The sequence below is a fragment of the Pristis pectinata genome, chromosome 9, assembly GCF_009764475.1.
Source record: "Pristis pectinata isolate sPriPec2 chromosome 9, sPriPec2.1.pri, whole genome shotgun sequence".
NCBI classification, from domain to species: Eukaryota; Metazoa; Chordata; class Chondrichthyes; order Rhinopristiformes; family Pristidae; genus Pristis; species Pristis pectinata.
In genome coordinates this window covers 86,207,755-86,231,024 of record NC_067413.1, presented here as the reverse complement: position 1 = coordinate 86,231,024, position 23,270 = coordinate 86,207,755, and the positions used below count along the sequence as shown (strand labels likewise).

At 41.0% G+C, this 23,270-nt stretch overlaps 1 protein-coding gene across 1 annotated transcript in view; it reads left to right on the top strand.

Moving 5' to 3' along the window:
• The window catches only part of tpd52 (tumor protein D52), a 156,548-nt gene extending 133,618 nt beyond the window's left edge, over positions 1-22,930 (top strand). The window contains exon 8 of the mRNA XM_052023279.1: positions 22,686-22,930. Coding sequence (XP_051879239.1) covers positions 22,686-22,839 — 154 coding nt within the window. The 3' untranslated portion in view covers positions 22,840-22,930. The remainder of the gene's footprint in view (positions 1-22,685) is intronic.
• The last annotated feature ends 340 nt before the right edge of the window (positions 22,931-23,270 follow it).

Genomic DNA, 23,270 nt, shown 5'->3' with positions numbered 1-23,270 from the left:
ACTTGAACCATGATGAGCCAGTTTTGGAGGGAGTGAATATTTATGATGGTGCATGGTGTCCTTGACAACTTGGGCTGCTTTGTCTTGGATGGTATCAAGCTTGTTGTTAGGCATATGGATTCCTTCACACTCCTTACTTGTGGATGGCAGAAAAGCTTTGGGGGATCATGAGGTGAATCACGCAACCTTTGACTTGATGTTGGAGAATCGGCTTTTGTGACTGATCCAGCTTCTGGCCAATAGTGAATCCCAGGACATTGACGATGGGTGATTTGGCAATAGTAATGCCATTGAATGTCAGAGGCATTCTTGATGAGGTGGCCTTTGTCTGGGAATTGTGTGTCACAACAGTCACTTGCCACTTAACTAATCCATGCCTGAATGTTGACTAGGTTCAGCTGTGTGCAGGCATGGGCTGCTGCATTTTCTGCAGAGCTTTGAATGGAATTGAACACTGTGTCATCATTCCCACTTTTGATCATATTAAGGAGATAAGGTCACTGATGACACAGCAGAAAAAAGTTGGGCCTAAGAACTTGTCTCGGTAACCGGCAATATCCTGGGACTGAGATGATCAGCTTCCAGTGACCACAGCCATTTTTTTTGTACAGTGGAGAATTTTCCTCTTGATTCTCATTGACTTCATTTTTACTACGGCTCCTTGATGCTACATTCTGAATGGTGCCTTGAAGCTGGGGAGGGTGCAGCAAAGATTCACGAGCATGTTACCGGGACTGGAGGGCTTGAGTTAGTGAAGAGGCTGGATAGGTGACTTTATTTCCCTGGATCATAGGACGTTGAGGAGTGACCTTATTAGAGGTATATAAAATCATGATGGGCAGTAGTAAGGTGGATGGTCACAGTCTTTTTCCCAGGGTAGGGGAGTCTAAAACTTGAGCACATAGATTTAAGGTGAAAGGGGAACATTTAAAAGGGACCTCAGGGGAACCTTCAACACAGAGGGTAGTGGGTATATGGAGTAAACTGCCAGAGGAAGCAGTAGAGGCAGGTACAATTACAATGTTTAAAAGACATTTAGACAGGTACATGGATAGGAAAGGCTGAGAGGGAGAAAGGCTGAGAGGGATATGGGCCAAATGCAGGCAAATGGGATTAGCTTGGATATACATCTTGGTCAGCATGGACAAGTTGGGCTAAAGGGCCTGTCTTCATGCTGTATTAAGGATGTCATCTTGCCTCTTGAGATCAGCTTTTTCTGCATGTTTGGACAAAGGCTACAGTGTAGTTCTATCAAGCAATTTAAAATACATTAATTGTGAATAACTGTACAATTAATAGGGTTAATTGTGAGTTAATCACTATTTTAATTACATTGACCATGACACTAATGAGTGATAAAATTGACCCTTTTCCCTCTGCTTGTATCGAAGGGAAGGGAGTTGCATTTTCACACTACAGCCATTTAGGCCAACACTAGCTTTAATGTGGACAAGTGGAGATGGGTATTTTTGGTTGAGACATTTTCAGTAAATTGTCATGTTCTGCAAATACAGATTGGATGTTCGTTCGAAACTAAAGGGGCCCCTGGTATGAGCTGTGATTTACCTTAAGTTGTTATTGCTGGACATCATCATCTCCATACTGGAATTGCAGCAATGTGGCCCACGAATGCTGAGAATATGGGATGTTTTGATCTCAGGTTCTGTTGAATGTCAGCAACTCCTTGCATCTTTCAAACCACTTCTTGTTTTGCTTCTCTCCACATCCACTTTGGGAACAGTCCTGCTTCTCTGGGATGTGTCGAGTAGATTATCACTATTAACCTCACCTCCAACCAGCAAATAAATTAAATTAGCGCTGGTTGTAGTCAGAGGAAATGGCAATGAGAGACAGGTTAGCCATGTGATAAGAGGCCCATGCCTTGTTACTGCCTTATGCCTCGAGCATCCTGGCAGAGGGTCAAAGTTCACCATCTGCAGTCAGATGTGCCTTTTAGATGTTTTTTTTAAGTATTTCTTAAAATGCAGTTGGCATATTATAAGATTACTGTGGCTGTTTGCATTTGAGTTCAAGGCACACATTAACGGTGATTAAAGGGCAGTCAATCAATCACTGTCAATGGGTCAGCACGCCATTCGCTGGCTTCTTACCTGACAGTAATAGCTACAAAGAGTGCTGCTTGGCAAAGGCTTGTTGACCCTACCAAACTCTCAACAGCATTTGATATTTTCTCCCTCTGTTGAATCCTGCACTGCTGCAGTCTCCTCATGAGGTCCAGCCTCAAAGTCAAATCCTATCCTTGCTTTATACAGGCAATTGAGTAAATATTTATTTGTATATTGAGTGTTTAATTTGCTAACTCCATACCAATTAGAATGTTTATTTTGATAGATAATTGAGTTGATAATTTTTTGGCTATTTCTTTGTTTACTTTGATTTTTGATTGGTTAGGTATTTGGATATCTTTATAATTCTTCATAATTCTGTAAAAATTTATTTCCTTGCATTAGTGGAATGAATGGTGCTGCTTGCACACTAAAGCACAGTTTGTCAGTTTATGTTGTTTTGTTGCTCAGTCACTTATTAAGACCTCTTCATTTGGACTATGGTTCTGACACCTGTGTTTTGAATTGGACAATTTTTACCTGCTGATTATTGCATTCATCAGCTATGGACAGTAGGAATTAGCCATATATTTTGCCCCTGCCAGTATTTCAAAGGGCAAGTGGTGGGGAGATCATGGCATATGACTTTGACTCCTATGTTGGAGTCTGTGCTGATTTAAGTCCAGTGTCTTTGCTCTGAGCTGGTTTGCCTCACTTTCAGACCATGTAGTATAGATCCCCACCATCACATCGTGCCCCCCCCCCCCCCATTGCTCCCAGGCATCCCAGACTGAACCTGAGACCTTGTTCTTCCCCAGAGTCTCATTCAACCAGGGCTGCCTGCCACTTGGCAATCCTCATGTTATTAAAACAAAATGCCATTGGAGTCTGGATTACTGCCAGCGAAGGCCACCCACAACAAAAAACATAGAGACTTCTTGCTCCTAGTAGTGTGGTGAGCAGGTGGGTAATCTCTGAGCGAATCTGCTGTTTTGGCACCTTCCAATCTGGAAAGATAAGGGCTGACAGTTCAGACATTACTGACGTTAACGTGTTAGTTGTTTTAGTGAGTTAATCGCAGTTGAATTTCTCGGCCATCAACACTTACTCTTCCAGCAGGTTGAAGATAGCTGACCTGCAATAAAAATTAGCTGTTAATAGATACAACATACACAAGAACCTGGAGACACAAGAGACTGCAGATGCTGGAATCTAGAGCAACAAGCAATCTGCTGCAGGAACTCAGTGGGTCGAGCAGCATCTGTGGGAGGAAAGGAAATGTCGACGTTTCGGTTCGAAACTCTGAATTAGGACCTGATGCATAGTCCTGATACAGGATTTTGACCTGAAACATCAACAATTCCTTTCCTTCCATAGATGCTGCTTGACTCACTGAGTTCCTCCAGCAGATTGTTTGTTGCAAACACAAGAACCTATTAGGAAGCTTTTCCCAAAACTGGTTTCTTTAGATTTGTTGAAAAAACAACAAGATGCTGGAGGAGCTCAGCAGGTCAGCCAGCATCCGTGGAGAAAAGCAGACGGTCAACATTTCGGGTCAGGTCCCTTCTTCAGCAGAGTCAGGACTCTTCTTCATGGATACTGCCTGACCTGCTGAGTTCCTCCAGCATCTTGTTTTTTTAATCTAGATTCCAGCATCTGCAGTCCTTTGTTTTTCTTTAGATTTGTTGCTGTGCTGTTATTGAGTTTATAACAGGATTACTTAAAAGCCTCGGGGTGGATTGCATAACTTCTAGTATTATGTGAACTTCCAAGCCATTTGGACCTTGTGAATTAGTTCATGGCAGTTTTTCAAAAAATTAGACAATTTTGTTTGCAACTAACCTTATTGGTTTATTATTGTCACTTGTACCGAGGTACAGTGAAAAACTTGTCTTGCATACCATTCATACAGATCAATTCATTACATAGTGCATTGAGGTAGCATGAGGTAAAACAATACAAGAATGCAGAGTAAAGTGTCATAGCTACAGAGAAAGTGCAGTGCAGGTAGACAATAAGGTGCAAGGTCATAATGAGATAGATTGTGAGGTCAAGAGTCCATCTTATCATACTAGATGGACTCTTGACCTCACAATCGATCTTGTTATGACCTTGCACCTTATTGCCTATTTTGTACCATTATGGTACAACTTTTTGTACCATAATCTTTGGTTTAAATTGAAATGAAATTTTCATGCATCTGAGTAGACTGCTGCATTATTTTGAAGATAGAAAGAGACTGCAAATGCTGGAATCTGGAACAAAAAATAGAACACTGGACTAATTCAGTGGGTCAAGCTGCATCTGTGGAGGCAAAAGGTGTATGTTGACATTTTGGGTCAACAACCTGCATTGGGACTGAGGAAATGGGAACGATGGCCAGTATATGGCTGGACTAGTTGGGTGGTGGGGGGACAGAGGCTGGTAGGTGATAGATGGAACCAGATGTGGAGGGGATGATGGGCAGATGGAGTCAGATGGGGGAGGGGATGAGTAAGGTGAACAAACAGAGAAGAAAACTCGGTGGACAGGTGAGTGTGTGTGGGAGGAGAACATTGGTGATTGATCGTTGTGAACAGAGTGCACGTACTCCACAAACCGGTTACCTTTTCTATGCTTGTCTTCACCAGTGAAGAGGAGGCCACAAAATGAGCGCCAAATGCAGGAGATGAGGTTGGAAAATGCGCAGAGACAAATCTCTGCCTCATGGGGAAGGGCTGCTTAATTCCCTGGATGGCGGTGAGGGAGGAGGTGAAGGGGCAGGTGTTACACCTCCTGATGTGTAGAGAGTCCAGAGCGTCACGAAGGGAGTGGTCCCTGCGGAGAACAGAAAGGGGGGAGAGGAGATGATGTGATTGGTTGGAGCTGGCAGAAAAGGTGAAGGATAATGTGTTCGCTGATGAGGCTGGTGGGGTGTAAGGTGGAGACCAGGGGAGCTCTTGCTGTCCTGTCTGGGGAGAGGCAGGTGTTGGGGGGAGGTGGTGAGACAGACATGGAGGAAACGTGAATTTTTATTCACTATTTATTTGAGACTCAATAAGACAGAACTGTTTGATATTTGAGGAAATAAGGCTTGTGTCCTTAACATTGTGGCTATTCCCCCTTGCACAGATTTCCTTCAGGTCCATTTTCTTCCATTCCCACTACTCTTCATTTCCTCCCCCAGCATCCCCATCCCTCCTCCATTATATAAGTGTAGGAAATGTGGCGTTTGCCACCGCAAGTTTGCACATATATAACTTTGCTGGAATGACTGGATAAAATATTTTAGTAATATCGGATAATTATTGGCCAGGTCATCAGAATGACTCCCCTACTCTGATTTTGAATGGATCTTTTTGGTCCACTTGATAGAATAGAAGGCACACTGGATTATGTCTCTTCTGAAAAATCGCATCTTCAACATTGTAGGACTCACTTAGTACTGCATTGGGTTACAGTCTAGATTCTTGTACACAAAGCCTCAGAGTAAGATTTGAAATCTCAACCTTCTGACTTAAAGTTGACGGTATTCCAAACTGAGCTCTCTGGTTTACGTACAATTCTGATATTTCACATTGGTCGTAAACTGCATTTTATTAAGGATGCTTTCGTTCATTTTGATGAAAGAATTCTCAAGATCATATATTGAGGAATGACTAGAAATACGGGCATTGTCTTTTCCTTTTATAAGCTCTAGCTGGCAGGAATAGATGGGCTGGGTCATTACTTAAAGGCACATACAAACATAATTAGGACATTTAGCTCCTTAAGTTATTTATTGACATGATGGCTCATGTAATAAAATACATACTTCTCTTTACCAAATATTCCTTAATTCCTCTAGTAAACAAGAATTTAGTGATCATATTTAAGAATTGACTAGCATCAATAGCTATTTGTGGAAGAGCTATTGGTACCAGTCAGTTTATAGCTTTGTGTGTATGGAGTGTTTCTCATTTTGCTCTTAAAAAGATCTGGATCCAAACTTCATAATATATCCCCTAGTCCTAGACCCCTTCCATCTGAAATAGTTTCACTCTATTTACCCTATCTGTCCATCTTATTATCTTGAAAAGATTGTGGAGTCACTCCTTGTAATCAAACTCTTAACATCCAAGCATCATTCCAGTAAATGAGCATGGATAGAAGATTGGTTGACTAGCAGAAGGCAGAGAGTGTGGATAAAGGGGGGTGGCTGCCAGTGACTAGTGGAGTTTCCATAGGGGTCAGTGTTGGGACCGCAACTTTTCACTTTATTATGTTAATGAGGTCGATGAAGGAACCAATATCATTGTGGCCAAGTTTGCAGAGGATACCAAGATAGGTGGAGGGACAGGTGGTGTCGTGGAGGCAGGGAGACTGCAGAAGGACTTGACAGGTTGGGATGGTGGGCAAAGAGTAGCAGGTGGAATACACGTAGGGGGAGTGTGGGGTTATTGCACTTTGGTAGGAAGAAGAAAAGGTGTAAACTATTTTCTAAATGGGGAGAGAATTCAGAAATCGGAGGTGCAAAGGGACTTGGGAGTCCTAGTTCAGGATTTCTTTAAGGTTAACTTGCAAGTTGGCAGTAAGGAAGGCAAATGCAATGTTAGCATTCATTTTGAGAGGACTAGAAAGGCAAGGATGTACTGCTGAGGCTTTATAAAGGCATTGGTCAAAACCGCATTACAATATTGTGAGCAATTTTTGGCCCTGTATGTAAGGAAAGATGTGCTGGCCCTGGACCGGGTCTAGAGGAGGTTCGCAAGAACGATCCCCAGGAATGAAAGGCTTAATGTATGAGGAGCATTTGATGGCTCTGGGCCTGTACTCAATAGAGTTGAGAAGGAGAGGGGGAATCTCATTGAAACCTACCGAATACTGAAAGGCCTGGACACCAGTGGACGTGGAGAGGACGTTTCCATTAGTAGGAGAGTCTAGGATCCGAGGGCATATCCTCAGAATAAAGGGATGTCACTTTACAACTGAGATGAGGAAGAATTTCTTCATCCCGACAATGGTGAACCTGTGGAATTCGTTGCCACAGAGGGCTGTGGAGGCCAAGTCATTTGATGTATTTAAGGCAGAGATTGATAGGTTCTTGATTAGTAAGTGGGTTAAGGGTTACAGGAAGAAGGTGGGAGAATGGGGTTGAAAAAAATCAGCCATGATTGAATGGCAGAGCAGAGTCGATGGGCTGAATGGCCTAATTCTGCTCCTATATCTTATTGGCTTATGGTCTAAAATATTGATACGGTTTATATAGAAAATGATTGGTTCCTCAATGTGTGCATGACTATAGATACATTTGTTCAAAAACAAAATGGAGCCAGGGCCAACCTCACAAATCTACAGATGGCAAATTAGTGGATCATGAGGACTGAATTTTTTTTTTCATCATTATTGATGTTTTTCTTGAAAGTAAAAAGAAAACAGTTGCTGGAAATTTGAAAATAAAGCAGAAAATGCTGGAAAAATTCAAGGCAGCATCTGTGGAAAAGAGAAACAGTTAACATTTCAGATCTGGGACCCTTGACCAGTCTAAGTAGCAGAGAAAGTGGGGGGAAGACAATGGGTTGAATGAAGAGAAATTCTCTGTTAGGGTGAGATAACTTGGCAGGTAAAATCAGATTAAGCTGCTTTGTATAATGTGTTGCTAATGTTTATAGTCTGTGTAATGTCACCAAGTCTGGCCTACTGGCACAAGTTTAGCAGGCCATGAGATATAGGAGCAGGGCTTAGGCTATTTGGCCCATCGAGGTCTGCTCTGCCATTCAATCATGGCTGATTTTTTTCCAACCCAACCCCATTCTCTCGCCTTCTCCCCGTAATCCTTAACCCCTTACCAATCACCACCCTCTGGTTAAAGGAGTTCCTCCTCATCTCAGTTTTAAAGGGATGTCCCTTTATTCTGAGGCTGTGCCCTCCAACAGTTTATTCTTCGGAGGCAGGATTATGGAAATCTATATGCAGGACTATACAAAGAAAAAGGAAAAAAAAGTTACGACTGGCAAACATGGGCATTCCTCATACAAATGAGAAGAAAGAGCATGTTGTCTAAACTTGGAGAATCTGACAGTGACTCCTGCAGGCTGCAATATACCCAAATGGGTGATGTGGTGTTGCTCCTCAAGCTTATGTTGGAGCCTTGTTGTAACAGTGCAGAAGGCCACAGACAGAAAGGTCAGGGTGGGATTGGGAATTCATGTAGCAAGCAACTGTAAGCCAGGGCTACTCCTGCCACCTGAGCACTGGTGATCACCCAATCTGCATTTGGTTTCTCCAATGTAGAGGAGACCACGTTGCAGGAATGCAGTACACCAGCTTAAAGAAAGTGCAAGTGAATCGCTGCTTCATCTGGAAAGACCGTTTGGATCACTGGATGGTGGGAAGAGAAGAGGTGAAATGGCTTCTATTGCACCTCTTGTAGCTGCATGGGCAAGTGCAATGGGGCATGGAAAGGGGGTGGGGGGTCAGAAGAGCAGACCAGGGAGTAAGGGAAGGGAGCAATCCCCTTCAAAATGCTTAAACAGGAGGGAAGAGGAATATGCGTCTGGTGGTGGAATCTTGTTGGAGCTGGCAGAAATTGTGGATCAGTGGTCCATCGAATAAGGAGGCTGTTGGGGTTAATGGTAAGGACCACGGGAACTGTGTTCTTGCTCCATCCAGGAGGAGAAGGGGTGAGAGCAGAGGTTCTGGAAATAGATGAATTGCGGTCAAAGGCCCTGTCCACTACAGGAGAGGGGAAAGAACCCTTAAGGAATAAGGAATACGTTTTAGAGGCACTTGTATGAAATATCTCATCATTGGAGCAAAGGTGATGGAGAAAGAGAAACTGAAAGAATGGAATGTAGGGTGGGAAGAAGTATAATCAGCGTAGCTGTGGGAATCTGGCGATGTAGTGGTGTTAATGTTTTCCTTGTTAACCTTGGTGAATCCTTGTCCCAAATTCAATATTGAATTCCAGCATTGATGACTGGCATGCTATCCTCTTGATTTCTGTCTGTAACAGTCGTCCATCTGTGGTATGGGCTTAGGTTGATTGTTTTTCTCTATTTTTTTTCTTTTTTCTTTGTTAGTCCTCTGGGACTGGAGGACATGCCCAGCCTGACTTGCTGGGCATGGCTTCCTGCTCTGCATTTTGCAACTCCCACATTTTTTGTCTATGTTCTCGCTCTCTAACTGCTCCCATTCACTCATTTACCAGAGAACCAGTTTATCCATGGGGAGACCCAATCAGAGACAGCCCCTTTCCCACCCTCGCTGCAGCTTTTGTCTTCTTCCCAGCAAGGTTAGCTCCATTCCTCTTCCCACAGATGCGGCCTGACTTGCAGAGTATTTCCAGCACTTTTTGTGTTTATTTCATGCCATCCTCTTGATCTGTTATGAATAATTGATTCAAAATAATTTCCAAGTTGCCATTTTACTTTATCACCAAAGCTGAGCTTTATTGAATATCAATCAAATGATTAATCAAAATCTGTAACTATGAAGATAGAATACATAAATACTGCTACAAATCTGCAGTGTCAATTTTCACAAATGCACTATGTTTCGGATGAAAGCGGAATATGGCATGTTAGATCTTTATGTAATGTTTAAATTGCAGCAGGGCCTGTAGCAAGTAACTGCCCACATGTTCCAGACACAAAATCTACTTATTAGTTTCCCATGTTGCTCCTGACCATCTTTTCTTACTAAATTTAAAGTATTGATTGTTATATTATCTGCAAGTTTCTTTTGATGCTTTGTCTTTGAAGCTCTTAATGTCTGTTTTATTGCATTGCTTTTGTTTTAAACCTCTTGCAGTTGCTGGGATATGTGCTGGTTTTGAATGCTTTTTCTTTCCATTTATATCTTGTCCCTTACCACTTCTGAAATCCATGGCTGCTGCTTTTGCACAGCCAGGGTTTGTGTCCCTTGGGAGCATAAACTGGCTCTGAATCACATTATTTTTTTAAACTCTTCACTAACCATTTGTTCTTTTTTCAAACACTATATGGAACAGCATCATATTATGATCATTGTTAGGTAAATACTCATGCACCATTAAGCTGTGAACTGGCTCATTACTAAGTTTAATATTGGCTGTCTGACTATTGCAGAAACCTATTCAGAACAGACCCAAGAAATTCACTACGTTTCTAATGCAATCTAGAGTGCCTACCCTAATTTTTACAAACGTTAAAGCCATTCTGCCTTTACTTTATGCTTGTCTAAGCTCTGCATTTCACAGCTGCTTCTGGGAGCAATGTTCAGAAAACCCACCTGCCTTCAATATTTTTGTTTCTTAAATCTTTTCAATATTCACTGTCTGATAACCCTTCGTTACATCTCTCAGCATTGATATCTTCCCTACAACGAAGGCTACTACCTCCACTGCCTCTCTGTATTTTCTGTGCTGATTTTACATTCCCTCTGATGGCAGTCTAATTGGTGGTCATATCTCCACTGTGAATTTCTGCCTGCAATTCCGTGCAACTTGTTCTTTATATTACATTGTGGCGACTCACCGTCTAGTCGGGCGAACCGGCTCGGCAGTCGGGTCGCGCGGCGTCAGAGCGACGAGGCCCAAGATGGCGGCGGGCCTGGTCTTTCCGAGCGACGGGGAGAACCCACGCGCGGGAAAGTCCTGATGACGTAGGACTTACGTCATTGCCGGTTTTTTTTGGGCGGGAGTTTTTCCTCCCTTAAAGGGCCCGCACAAGGCGGGAAAATAAACCAGTTTCTGTTTGGCAATCCTCCGAGTAGAGTCTTGTTTTATTCCGCGGTAGCAAACCGCTACAACACATATTTTGTAATAAAAAGGATACTTATGGGTGAAACTTAACCTAATGTGCCTTCCTTATATATTTTATTCACATGTTTTATAAATTGTTTCCCATTTTAATTACTTCATACCTATTAGTTTTCCCCTTTTCCTCTGGCCCTAAGGCACATATTCTGAATATTAATATTCTCTTCCCTTTTACTTGTCTTAGAACTATTACTTATCCTGTGATTTCTTATCTTTTTTTTCTCTCTGTCTCCCACTTCCCTTTCTGACCTGTCTAAATACCCTGATAGAGTGAAATATATCAGTGGAAGGGTCCCAAAATCTCTATTAATGAATCTTACTTATTACCGAATGAAATGTCAATGTGAAATTTACCTTTCACGCTATTTCGTTATTGATCTTGTACCAGGCTTTCCCCATATTTTACTATCCATCCCAACAGTTGTCTGTGAGAGTGAAATATATCAGTGGAAGGGTCCCAAAATCTCTATTAATGAATCTTACTTATTACCGAATGAAATGTCAATGTGAAATTTACCTTTCACGCTATTTCGTTATTGATCTTGTACCAGGCTTTCCCCATATTTTTACTATCGATCCCAACAGTTGTCTGTGTAGAGTAGACTATAACCATCCATAAAATATAAGGAGCTAATTTTGATAGTTCCCCAAAAGTGGGCATTGGGATTATAGATGTGACATTAACTCTAGTCTGATCCTTCCAATGCAGGCAGCATGATAACTTTGTGCTGCCTGCTAATTAAGATGATTAGAGCATGTGGTTCTAAGTGGTGCTGTTGAGTGTGGCAAGTCTCAGCAGGTGGCAACTTTCAATGAGATCATCCTTGCAGGAAGTATAAATGTCCTGTGTGTTATTCCTTGTTGATGCTCTGGCTGGGGATTTCCTGCCACATTTCCTATCTAATTCATAAGCATCTCCATCAAACTTCCCTGTATTCTCCCTTCTTTATCCTCTACCTCACCCCTACACCCACTTGGGCACTTCCATCCTAGCCACTTCTCGTTTTCTTCTGTGGCTCTCAGCTCCCCCCATCCAGCTTTCCCCTTCTCACCATACCCAATCTACTCTCTCCTGCCCCACCCAACCCAGCCTTTACTTTTGCCCTCACCCACTCACTTGCCCACTTTCCCCTACCCACCCCGCTCTCTCCCCCACACCCCACACTCTCCCCCTTCTCTCCTCCTCTCCCCCCCTCCTCTCCCCCCCCTCCTCTCCCCCCCCTCCTCTCCCCCCCCCCCCTCCTCTCCCCCCCCCTCCTCTCCCCCCCCCTCCTCTCCCCCCCTCCTCTCCCCCCCTCCTCTCCCCCCCTCCTCTCCCCCCTCCTCTCCCCCCCTCCTCTCCCCCCCTCCTCTCCCCCCCTCCTCTCCCCCCCTCCTCTCCCCCCCCCTCCTCTCCCCCCCCCCTCTCCCCCCCCTCCCTCTCCCCCCCCCTCCTCTCCCCCCCCCCCTCTCCCCCCCCCTCCTCTCCCCCCCCCTCCTCTCCCCCCCCCCTCCTCTCCCCCCCCCCTCCCTCTCCCCCCCCCTCCTCTCCCCCCCCCCTCCTCTCCCCCCCCCCTCCTCTCCCCCCCCCTCCTCTCCCCCCCCTCCTCTCCCCCCCCTCCTCTCCCCCCCCCTCCTCTCCCCCCCCTCCTCTCCCCCCCCTCCTCTCCCCCCCCTCCTCCTCTCCCCCCCCTCCTCTCCCCCCCCTCCTCTCCCCCCCCTCCTCTCCCCCCCCTCCTCTCCCCCCCCTCCTCTCCCCCCCCCTCCTCTCCCCCCCCCTCCCTCTCCCCCCCCCCTCCTCTCCCCCCCCTCTCCCCCTTCCCACCACCTCTCCCCCTTCCTACCACCCATCTTTGTGAAAAATCAGGAGTATGTACTTGTGTGGTATCCAGAATATTAGAAGCTAAAATTTCAAGAGCTTCAGAATCACATGGAATGTACATTAAATGTGTATTGAAGTTGTTGGTGCACAGGATGCTTATTTTCTTCAAACAGGAACCTGTTGTTCCAGCATTTCATACATTTGAAGCACTCCCATGTAATAAGCTAGACAATGAAAGCTGCTATTTTGCCAACATTTTGTTCATTTGTTTTCCTACAATTGCACTATATGTTGAATTCAGTGTTTTACTGTATATAACTCTGCAAAGGTATTGAGATTATTAGGTTGCTTTCGAATAATTTCAGTTTCTTCCTTCTATTTGTCAAATGTGTAGAAAATTGATGGCCACCTCATACCCTATGCTTAACTTTCATTTAAGGTTGAGTGAGCTAGGGCTTTTCTCTTTGGAGAGAAGGAGGATGAGAGGTGACTTGATAGAGGTGCACAAGATGATAAGAGGCATAGATCGAGTGGACAGTCAGAGACTTTTTTCCAGGGCGAAAATGGCTAACACGAGGGGACATAATTTTAAGGTGATTGGAGGAAGGTATAAGGGGGATGTCAGGGGTAAGTTTTTTTACACAGAGAGTGGTGGGTGCATGGAACGCACTGCTGGCAGAGGTTGTGGGGGCAGATACTTAGGGACATTTAAGAGACTCTTAGACACATGAATGATAGAGAAATGGGTGGGGGGGGGGATGTGGGAGGGAAGGGTTAGATAGATCTTAGAGCAGGATAAAATGTCAGCACAACATTGTGGGCCAAAGGGCCTGTACTGTGCTGTAGTGTTCTATGTTCTATGTTCTATGTCAAACATTTTTTAGTTGTTTCTTGCCAATGTTTCTATGACCAAATTAGTTCAAATGCCCCATCAAAGTTCCACCGTTCATTGTCCCTTATCCCTTCAGTCACTGGAAACCAAACATGTGAATACTTGAGGTTTGTTTTGCCCTATTTTCTTGTCCCTAACCAGTATCAGTTCTGGGTTGTATGTGAAATACCACACAATAACTTGCATTTACTCTTTAAGGAAACTGGTCTGTTTAATTTAAACTGTTTATATATGTATTAACTGAACAACTTCTGTATTAAGTAGACCTTGGCTTGATTTGTTTAGGAATTCTGTACCAATATTATTGCTTGAGTAGCAGCAGAGACTAATCTGGGATAATAAGGGTCTAACGGGCACCTTTGAGCATGTTAGGTTGCATTCCTTTTCTCTTGTGTATTTTAGTTTCTCGAGTAACTGAAATCATACAATCAAAACAAATATGCTTTGTTGTCTTTTTAATGTGGAGGTGGATGGAATTTCAATAGGTACCTAAAGACACATAGAGAAAAGTTTTCAAAAGTTTGTAAAAGTAGTAGTTTATATTTAAGTAAATTATCACCTGGACATTGTGCATCAGTAATCCTATACACTGGGAAAACTGAACTCTACCTTCTCAATCAGTAAGAATAAAATACTATGGTACTGCAGTGCAGCAATGTTTATTCTCCAATTGACCCACATCTTTTTTTTGTATCCCAGCAATCCTGACTAATAGAAAGTTGAGTATTGGTAAAATTGCACGGAGTTAAATACTTAAACTTTTAATTTGTACTTATTTTCTTTACTGCATTCCAGTCACAAATATTTCCCATGCATATGTAGTTTTGTTTGAAGTATGCTCCCCTTTCTCTCCCTTCCCACCCCTGCAAGAAACTCTACAAGTGGTCCAAACCTTTTTGAAAGGAAATGAGGAAATCCAGAATTGGCGAATTTCTAGGCTTGCTTGTTGGAATCAGAACATTCTTCAAATGGCAGGCATGTTACGAGGAATCCATATCTATGTTTGATTCAGTTATTTGGCCTATTGCAGCTTTATTTTTGTTGAACTTTATAAGTACTGGCATTTGTATAAGTTGTTAGTTCTGATTTTGAGTCAGATATTTAATGAGGAATATTTTCATAGTGTGGCTGCAGAGATGTTCGTTTACTGTTGCATTTGCTAGAGAGGGGAGAAGAGCCGATGTCCAGTCAGTGTTTGGTCTAGCTGGACATTTTATCTTGTAATTTGGCACAGTGAAAAGGGTTATATTGCCCAGAGGCAGAAGAGCTGCATCTTTAAAAGACATTCAAACCCTACACAGCACATGTAAGGTGGTGCAGTTGCCGGCAGATATTCTATTATATAATCCACATTTGTAACTATTTGGAATATTAAAAGGTAAAACAAGTTTTTAAAAAAAGTATAATTAAGCAATAGCTTATGTGGAGAAAGACACTGGTCCACAATTAACAATCCAAAGGATCCTTTTCTACACTGTAAGATTCTGTAAATGTTTTCATTTTTGTTTATTGTCTGCGATAATTCACTTGTTCTTTATGTTATGTACCAGCAACAAAAGAAATACACCGAGTCATGTATAAGTGTTAGAAACTATTTTATTAATAACTATTTATGATAATAAGAAAAATAAAAGTAAAAATGTTAGAATGTTAAAAGTAAAAATGTTAGATATTAAACATTAACCCCAAAACTAAACTCAAAGTATGTGTGTGGCAAATTCCCACACTCCAGGTCCAGGAATAGTTCTCAAAGTTCAGTTCAGCAAACCATAAAGTGAAATGTGAGCAAAAGGCTTTTGCAAAAACCACCATTGACTGAAGATAAAATGTAGAGAGAGAATAGAGAGAAATTACGAAATCCAGTGTTCCACGATGGAACCCATACGACACCTCAGTCACTGATGATCTCCACTGCTTTGTTCTGAAGTATCTGCCACCCCAAAAGGCATTCGAGACATGGCCTTCCACACAAATACTTGTTTCCTTCTACAGGTCAATGACAAAGTGGACTCCACTAGATTATTCCAAAAATCCATACGTGGATTGTAGTGACAGACACAGTTATTGTTTTTCATCCATCAATACAGAGACCAGCAGGCAGTGTCTCTCTCTTCCTCTCTCTCTTTTCTGACTGAACCAAAACGTCAGCACGTCGTTATCTCCTGTTGTTGTCATAATAACGCCACACACACACACACACACACACACACACACACACACACACACACACACACACACACACACACACACACACCTTTACTATGTCTTAAAGGGACATTCACCAAATAGTAACCTAATCCGTAACATTTAGGATATCGCAAATTATGAAAATGAAGTGAAGAGCACCATCTTATCTAGGACACCTTTCTTTCCCCTTTTTCTTTCTTTCTGTCCTAAAGACAACAACACAAGCTGAGGAACAGACCTAAGGATATTGGATGCCTCCAGTAACTTGATGGGACATCAATTCTTCTTCAAATCTTTACTGAGCCAAACCCTGTCCATGCTTAATGTTCGCACACCATATTGTCCAGCAGGAGTCACATCTAGTTGTCTTTATCATATTGATCCAAATCTACACATTCTCCACATAATAGTGTCCCAGTGATGTGCTGATTGGAGGTAGGATTCTCCTCCTGGTGAACAGCACAAGAAATAGGCCCTTGCTGACTTTAATGATCTACGGTGAAGTACTGAAATAAAAATAATGCTTAAAATATACAAGAATAATTCTCTTTTTTTAAATATGCAGTTGAATTGGAATCCTATGTAAAGCCAAAGAAATTGTCATTTGAGTGTATTCTTTAAATGATGTGACAGTTCTCCCAGAGTTTGATAATTGTTCAGTTATTAACTTCTTGATGCTATAGTCTGATTGATATGTGTTTTGAATTCTTTACTGCAACATTGCTTCTCACTGATGAAGAAATGAGGCCCACAATAAACCCAGCAAAACATGACATCTTTTTGTGAAAAAAATCAGATGTGAAACCTAATCTGCACTACTAAAACAATGAAACGAACAGTTATTGTGATCATGATACAATGATGTAATGGGTTCTTAAAAACTAAAACTCAATTTAGGAGATTTCACTTTGAATATTTGAAAGAGCTACCCACAAGCTGGCTGCAATGTAATGCAAGAGGTATGAAAGCTGAATACATTAGTTCATTGCAGTAGACTAGTATTGAAACTTCTGTTTGGTTTGAGGTAGATAAATTCAAGAGTTATGCAAAATTGATTTTGATTACCAGCTAACTAATGATCTTAGTTTGACAACACCTTGCTTTTGTTGTAGGCCTGTAATGATTATTATGAGGGCACACAGTCGACATTTATATCTGAATTTAAATAACTTCAAATAACGTAACAGAGCTACAACAAGTGTAACAAGCACATGTACATGTTAAAAAAAAATGACTCTTTCATTCCAATCACAGGCAAGGCTGAAACCTAAATTCCACTTTTCATTCTGAATCTTCTTTCAAGCCCCAGTTATACAGCTTTGCACAAAAGGTTCTGAGAAACTATGTGCTTACCATACACACAAAAATGTCATGATACCATTGGAGTCATGCAGTGATCTCTGGCTTTTTTTACATTGAATAAAGTTCCAGGAGTTGTTGAATTGTGCCAGTGCAGTTTTATGTTCCCAGCTAATGGTTCTTTGCACCTTCTTGTGAATTTCTCCATGGGACCTGATTAAATAACCCATTTTCTGCTTATCAACCCTTTGTTATTAGAATTGTCATTTATAGATTGATCTGTGTCAAAAAATTCCCTCTCTGCCTTTCTTCCAATGCATCTATTTTTGTTTCTTCCATTCTAATGCTGTTTACTCCTTTGTTTTATGGTCTGTTTTGCAATTCCTTTTCTTCAATGTCTCACATACTTTATCATATCTGTTTCACTTTACAAGGAATCAGAGATTGCTTTTTTAAAAAAGAATTCAGTGCATTGCTAAGGGAATCGAGAGTGTGGCACAGAAGGAGGAAGATTCAAAACAATAAATGTATACTCGACAATTAAAGTAAATCTGATGTCCTTTGTCTTTCCAGTTTTGCGATAAGAATTTTATTCCCCTCCCCCAGTTGTCTTGATTAAACAACTGTAAACTACACCCATCTTAAAAGTATTACGTTGTTGCTGTTAATGCTGCAAATTACCTGTAGAATTTAAATTAATTTCATTTATGAATTTGCTGGCAGTAAACTAAATGGTGATGGATCATTTTAACTGCCCTTGTCATATTCCATATTTAAAATATAATGGTACCAATTTTTAGCATTGTAGATGCAGTATTATTTTGGGTAAGATTTTTGGATAATTGTATATTGCATCACATACATTGTACCAGTTGTCTTTTATAGGCACTGTTCACAATGTCACTCAACCTCTTGAAATAGAAATTGGCAACAGAATAAAGACTGTTGCTGTACTGGTTACAAATGGGTAATTCACATACACAACAAATGAATAAAGTATTCTTAGAAGTAACTTTTAAAAAAAAAACTCTCTTCCAAGCATATATTTTATCCATTTGTTCTCAATTTCCTATGGTTTTCTTTCCAATGCAGTAAGACTTGAGCACTGGAAATGTTTAGACTGTCTGGAACAGATATTAAGCCCCCATAAAAGAAAACTGTTTTCATTGTGCATCCCTACTCTCAGTTGTGGAAATGGATCTAATTGCCCTTTGCTTGGTCCTGGAAGCTCAGTCACTGGGCTGGTTTTGTGGAGTGGGTGATGAGAAAATACAGCAGAAGAGCAGTCAAGATAAGGGCTTGGTCTCGATGTGTTTGGTTTGGAGTTCAGAGGAATTGTTCAAAAGCAAAGTAATTGAAATTTAAAACCAAATGCCAAGACGTGGTCGACAGTTTAATCCCATGTACATTTGGCTGCAAGGTGCTCAACTGTTTAATGCTCAAACATCGGGACCCTTGGTGTTTGGAAGATTAAGGATTTTTGTGCCTAACGGGGTGGAGGGTGGACTTAGGCTGCTGCAGGCACAGTAATCTTATAATTTGCCTTTGACTATAAATTTGCTGAGGAGGAAGCAAAACTCCCTCCATATTTTAGAGTGTGTTTCCTATATCTTTTTGGAGTCAGAGGAAGTGCTGATTTGGGCTCACTGATCAAAGTGCTGTTTTAAATGTTGATCTGGAGAAATGCTATTTTGAGTTAGTATGAAATTGCCAGCAAATTTTTAGAAAAGTGTAACCTTCTCCTGTATTTGGCCACTCCATTCTCTAGAGGGCATGAAAGCAAACAACACCACACAAACCTCTTAAAACTATGGATAAATTTAGAAAAGCCCAACAGAAGCACATTTTTTCCTCTAAATTTGACTGAAAACTCGCTTGACTGATGCAAGTTGAAATGGCGAGCATTCCTCAGATTTAAACTGCTTATCTTTACCAAATGCCTTAACATCCTATTATATAGTGATGTAACACATTTTAGTCCCTGGTTTCATCAACATTTGCTTTACTTTACACTATTATTAGAAGCTTTTATTAACTGTTTGGGGGTTGGAACCAAATCACTGGCCTTGATTATGTTACAATCCGTTCAATGAATATCCTTGTTTTATACATTCCTTTATGTGTGTTTTTCTGAAGCCAAATTCACACTAAAATAAAAAGGTGTATAATGCTTTTTGTTTAGCATTAATAACAAGACAATAGATTATTTTTACAGCAGTGTCAGGGCGGCAGGAGTTTTTTTTTTCCACTTGTTCATTTTGTGATCTGAGCATTGCTGACCGAGGCTGACCACATAGTCCTTTTGGTGCAGGTATTGCCACTGTGCTGTTGGGCAGAGGTTTCAGGACTTAGACCAAGATGGGTGAGTGATGAAGAATATTCAGAAGTAGAAATAGGCTGGCAGGTTTGAGACATTCTGGTTTTTGCCACAGGTGGGAGGGGAGATGTACACTAAAAAGGGCTCAAATTTGGATTTGGTTTCCAAGAATTAGTTGCAGTAAGATATGGGCAAAGGTCTGATATCATTGTTCATTGTAAAGTTTGAAACAGTTTTGGTAGTGATGCCACATGAGTATTGTTTTGTAACTACTAACCAGAAAAATATTTTGGATAGACATCACAACTGCATAAATTTTCAATTTTTTACTGTATTCATTCCTTCCTTACTGAAGCAGCAAATGAAAAGCATGGCTATCTTAGCAAAGTCTGGGCCTGACAGACCTGATAAGAGCTTGTAAAATTATGAGAGGCATAGAAAGGGTAGGCACCCAGGGTGGAAATGTCAGATACTAGAGAGCATAGCTTTAAGGTGAGAAGGGGAAAATTTAAGGGAGATGTGTGTGGCAATTTTTTTTTATACAGAGTGGTTGGTGCCTGGAATGCACTGCCAGGGGTGGGGGTGGAAGCAGGCATGATTGTGGCATTTAAGAGGCATTTAGACAGGCACATGAACATGAAGGGAATGGAGGCATATTGGATCATGTGCAGGCAAATGGGATTATTTTTATTTGGCATCATGGTTGGCACAGATATCGTGGGCCAAAGGGCTTGATCCTGTGCTGTACTGTTCTATGTTCTAAAGTCAGTTCGTGTTTTCAAACAGTGAAATTTATATTTCTAAAAATGGTCCATGTAGCTTCTGCTATTTTCCACTAAGCAAGAACTAGTTAGCAGGATTAATAAATCTTCTATAAGCAGTATTTAAATTTTAACAGTGGGAAATTATTTGTCATTCAATTTGACTTTTGTTACTATGAAATTAATAACTTAAGAAAATGAGGTTTAGTTAAAAGCAGCATAAATTCCCCTGTCAATTCTTTGTCAAAAAAACAAGCTGAAATGTTGTTGCATACAAGACTTGTTTAACTTCAAATGTATATTATTTTTAATTTGGCCATAAAATTTATCACTGTATTGCAGCTATTTTGATGTTTGCTTATTTTATTTTTTTCTTCTTCACATTCAGTTCCAACCTGAAATAAGAACTGACACAGTTGTGATAGACTGATGTTTCTTTGCTGTAAATGTCTGTGATTCTGAACTCTGAAGCAGGTGATATGGTTGTTCACTTATTTTAAAGACCTTGTAGCTGCATCTCACAAGATGGTGAAGGCCATTTGATCCATCTTCATTCCTGTATTGAGTGTCCTCATAATTCTAGGGCTGTTGCCTCTACCACTTCTCTGAAAAATCCATTGATCACTGTATTAAGAATCACGTATTGTAATTTCTACAGTTACTTTGTACTGGTTCAGAAATGTATCCCCTTGACTTGGTTCCAGGTTTTGTAATGTAGTGCTCCTGATTGACCTTTGTGTACCATTTGCATGGTACATGAACACGACATAAGAAATAAGAGTTGTGATGCGCTATGCAGCCCCTGGAGCTTGCTCACCCATTCAATATGATGAAACTTGATCTGGTCTTGACTCCATTTTCCTGCTTGGGCCCCCATAATCCAGGATTTCCATACTGTCCAAAAATCTCTCTCGGACTCAAATAGACAATATGTTTGATTTAAAGAACTTAAAGAATTATAACCCTTTGAAAGAAGAAATCTCTCCTTATCTCATTCTTAAATGGGTTACCACTTACCCTGAGATAATGCCCCCAAGGGGAAAACCCTTAACAAAATTAACCATGTCAAGCTCCTTGTGATCTTTTATGCTTCAATAAGATCTCCTCGCTGATTCTAACTCCAGGCCTAGTCTCCTTGAACTTTTAAAATATTCTTTTCATTCCTGGAATCAATCCAATGAATATTTTTTCCATTGCCTTAAATTAAAAATAACACAAAGCTATAAACAATACTTGAAGCTTGGTCTCACCAAAATCCTGTACAGTTTTGGCAAAATACCCTAATTTGAGCTTCGCTGGTTCTGGAGGCACCGAGAGCTTTATCTAAGTCCATTTGTCAGCTTCAAGATTGGGCAATTGGTGAACTTTAGCTTCCTTGGTCCATCCTGTACGAACTTATTCAAACTTAAATGCACTGGAACTGCCTATTAATTGTGATTCCAAGCACCCTACTTGGAGAAGGATGCACTGGACACTTCTATAGTTTAACAGATATATGTTCTTGCGTAGGACAACCCAGAACTGGAGTGATAATAGAGCCAAAGAGGCATATAGTACAGAATCAGGCCCTTCGGCCCACCAATCCATGCCAACCATCAAGCACCCATTTACAGTCATCCTACACTAATCCCAATTTTTTTTATTCTCCCCACATTCCCATCAACCCCCATCCCCCCCCCAGATTCTACCACTGACTCACACATCCAGGCAATTTACAGTGGGCCAATTAAACTACCAACCCGCACATCTTTGGGACGTGGGAGGAAACCTGAGCAGCAGAGGAAACCCACACAGTCACAGGGAGAACATGCAAACTCCACCCAGACAGCACTCCGGGGGTCAGGATTGAAACCGGGTTGCTGGAGCTGTGAGGTAGTTGATGGAATTAACTGCGAGAACCTGCAGCTTTTCTATGAGATTCTCTACTATTGGAAAAAAATGCAATCACAAGGTACATTGAAAATCAGACTAAATCCCAAGAATGCTCCATATCCTGTGAAATCAAAATCTCAAAGCTTTATTTTCTATTGTACTTGTATGATGTTAACAACACATAATTAAGAGTACCTTAATAAATGTCCTCTTTTAATCCTGTATCCATGAGACATATCAAATTGTTTTAGTGAGCATTTCAAAGCACTGTGTACCACAGTGAGCGTGTGTGCAATATATTTGTCTCTGCATTGTGAAAAATCCGCAGGTGGTATGTTTGTTTCTTTTGGTGTGAGAGATCTCGTGTTACTTCAGTGATTTTATTTGGGTTATATTACCAGGTTGTCATGATGGTTTTCTTTTCTAGTTTTTCTTGTGGTTGCTGTAATGTTGATTTAATTACTCTATGCATAGTAATTACTTGTGTTTTTAAAAAAAAACTTTCAAACCATCAAATTGTTTTAAATGTAAAAATTGTTTTGGTAATCTTAATTACAAGAATTCAAAATAAGATTGTTGGTAACTTTTGTTATGTAGTGCCCAGCAAAATAGAACAATTTATGTTGTACATTAAAGGTATCCTTTTTTTTCTGTTGAGGCATTAATTTCAGCAGTACATGGAATCTGTTTTGTAACAAAACAAATGTACAAGTTTTGTTTTTTCTTGTCTAGGAAGTATCAGAGGGGAGCAAGAGTACGTTTGAGGCTTGTTGATCTTGAACTGACATCACGCTTTCTTGGGGCCAAGACTGATACAACTCTGCTGGAAGCTGAAGCTACTCTTCTGGGGCTGCTGGACACCAAAGATTCAAAGCAAAGAGAATAAAATTAGAGATCATGACCTGATACGATTTTGTTTCTATAAAGAGTGTATATTTCCTGATTTAAAAAGAAAAATAAACGTACTACAAGGTGCAGCTTTTGTGCGTTTCTCAAAATTCAGAGGTTATACACTTTTGACTGATACAACTGCGGAAACATCCAAGCTGAAGAAACACGTCACTTGATAAAAATAATTTTCTTTTTGTTTACTCAAGCATAGCACAGTGTGAACATAAGAAGTTTTTTTTTAAATTTGAATTTCCAGTTTTACTTTCCAAATCTCCCAAAGTTGCAGCCATCTGCAGGTTGGGAGGATTTTGGAGGGTGTTTAAAATTAGCGTTAATGTTGCTATTCAACTATGGTGTCAGTACAGCAACTTCTATCGATACCCTCAACCACTGTCCTGTCACTACGCACTCGTCAGCAGAAATGTG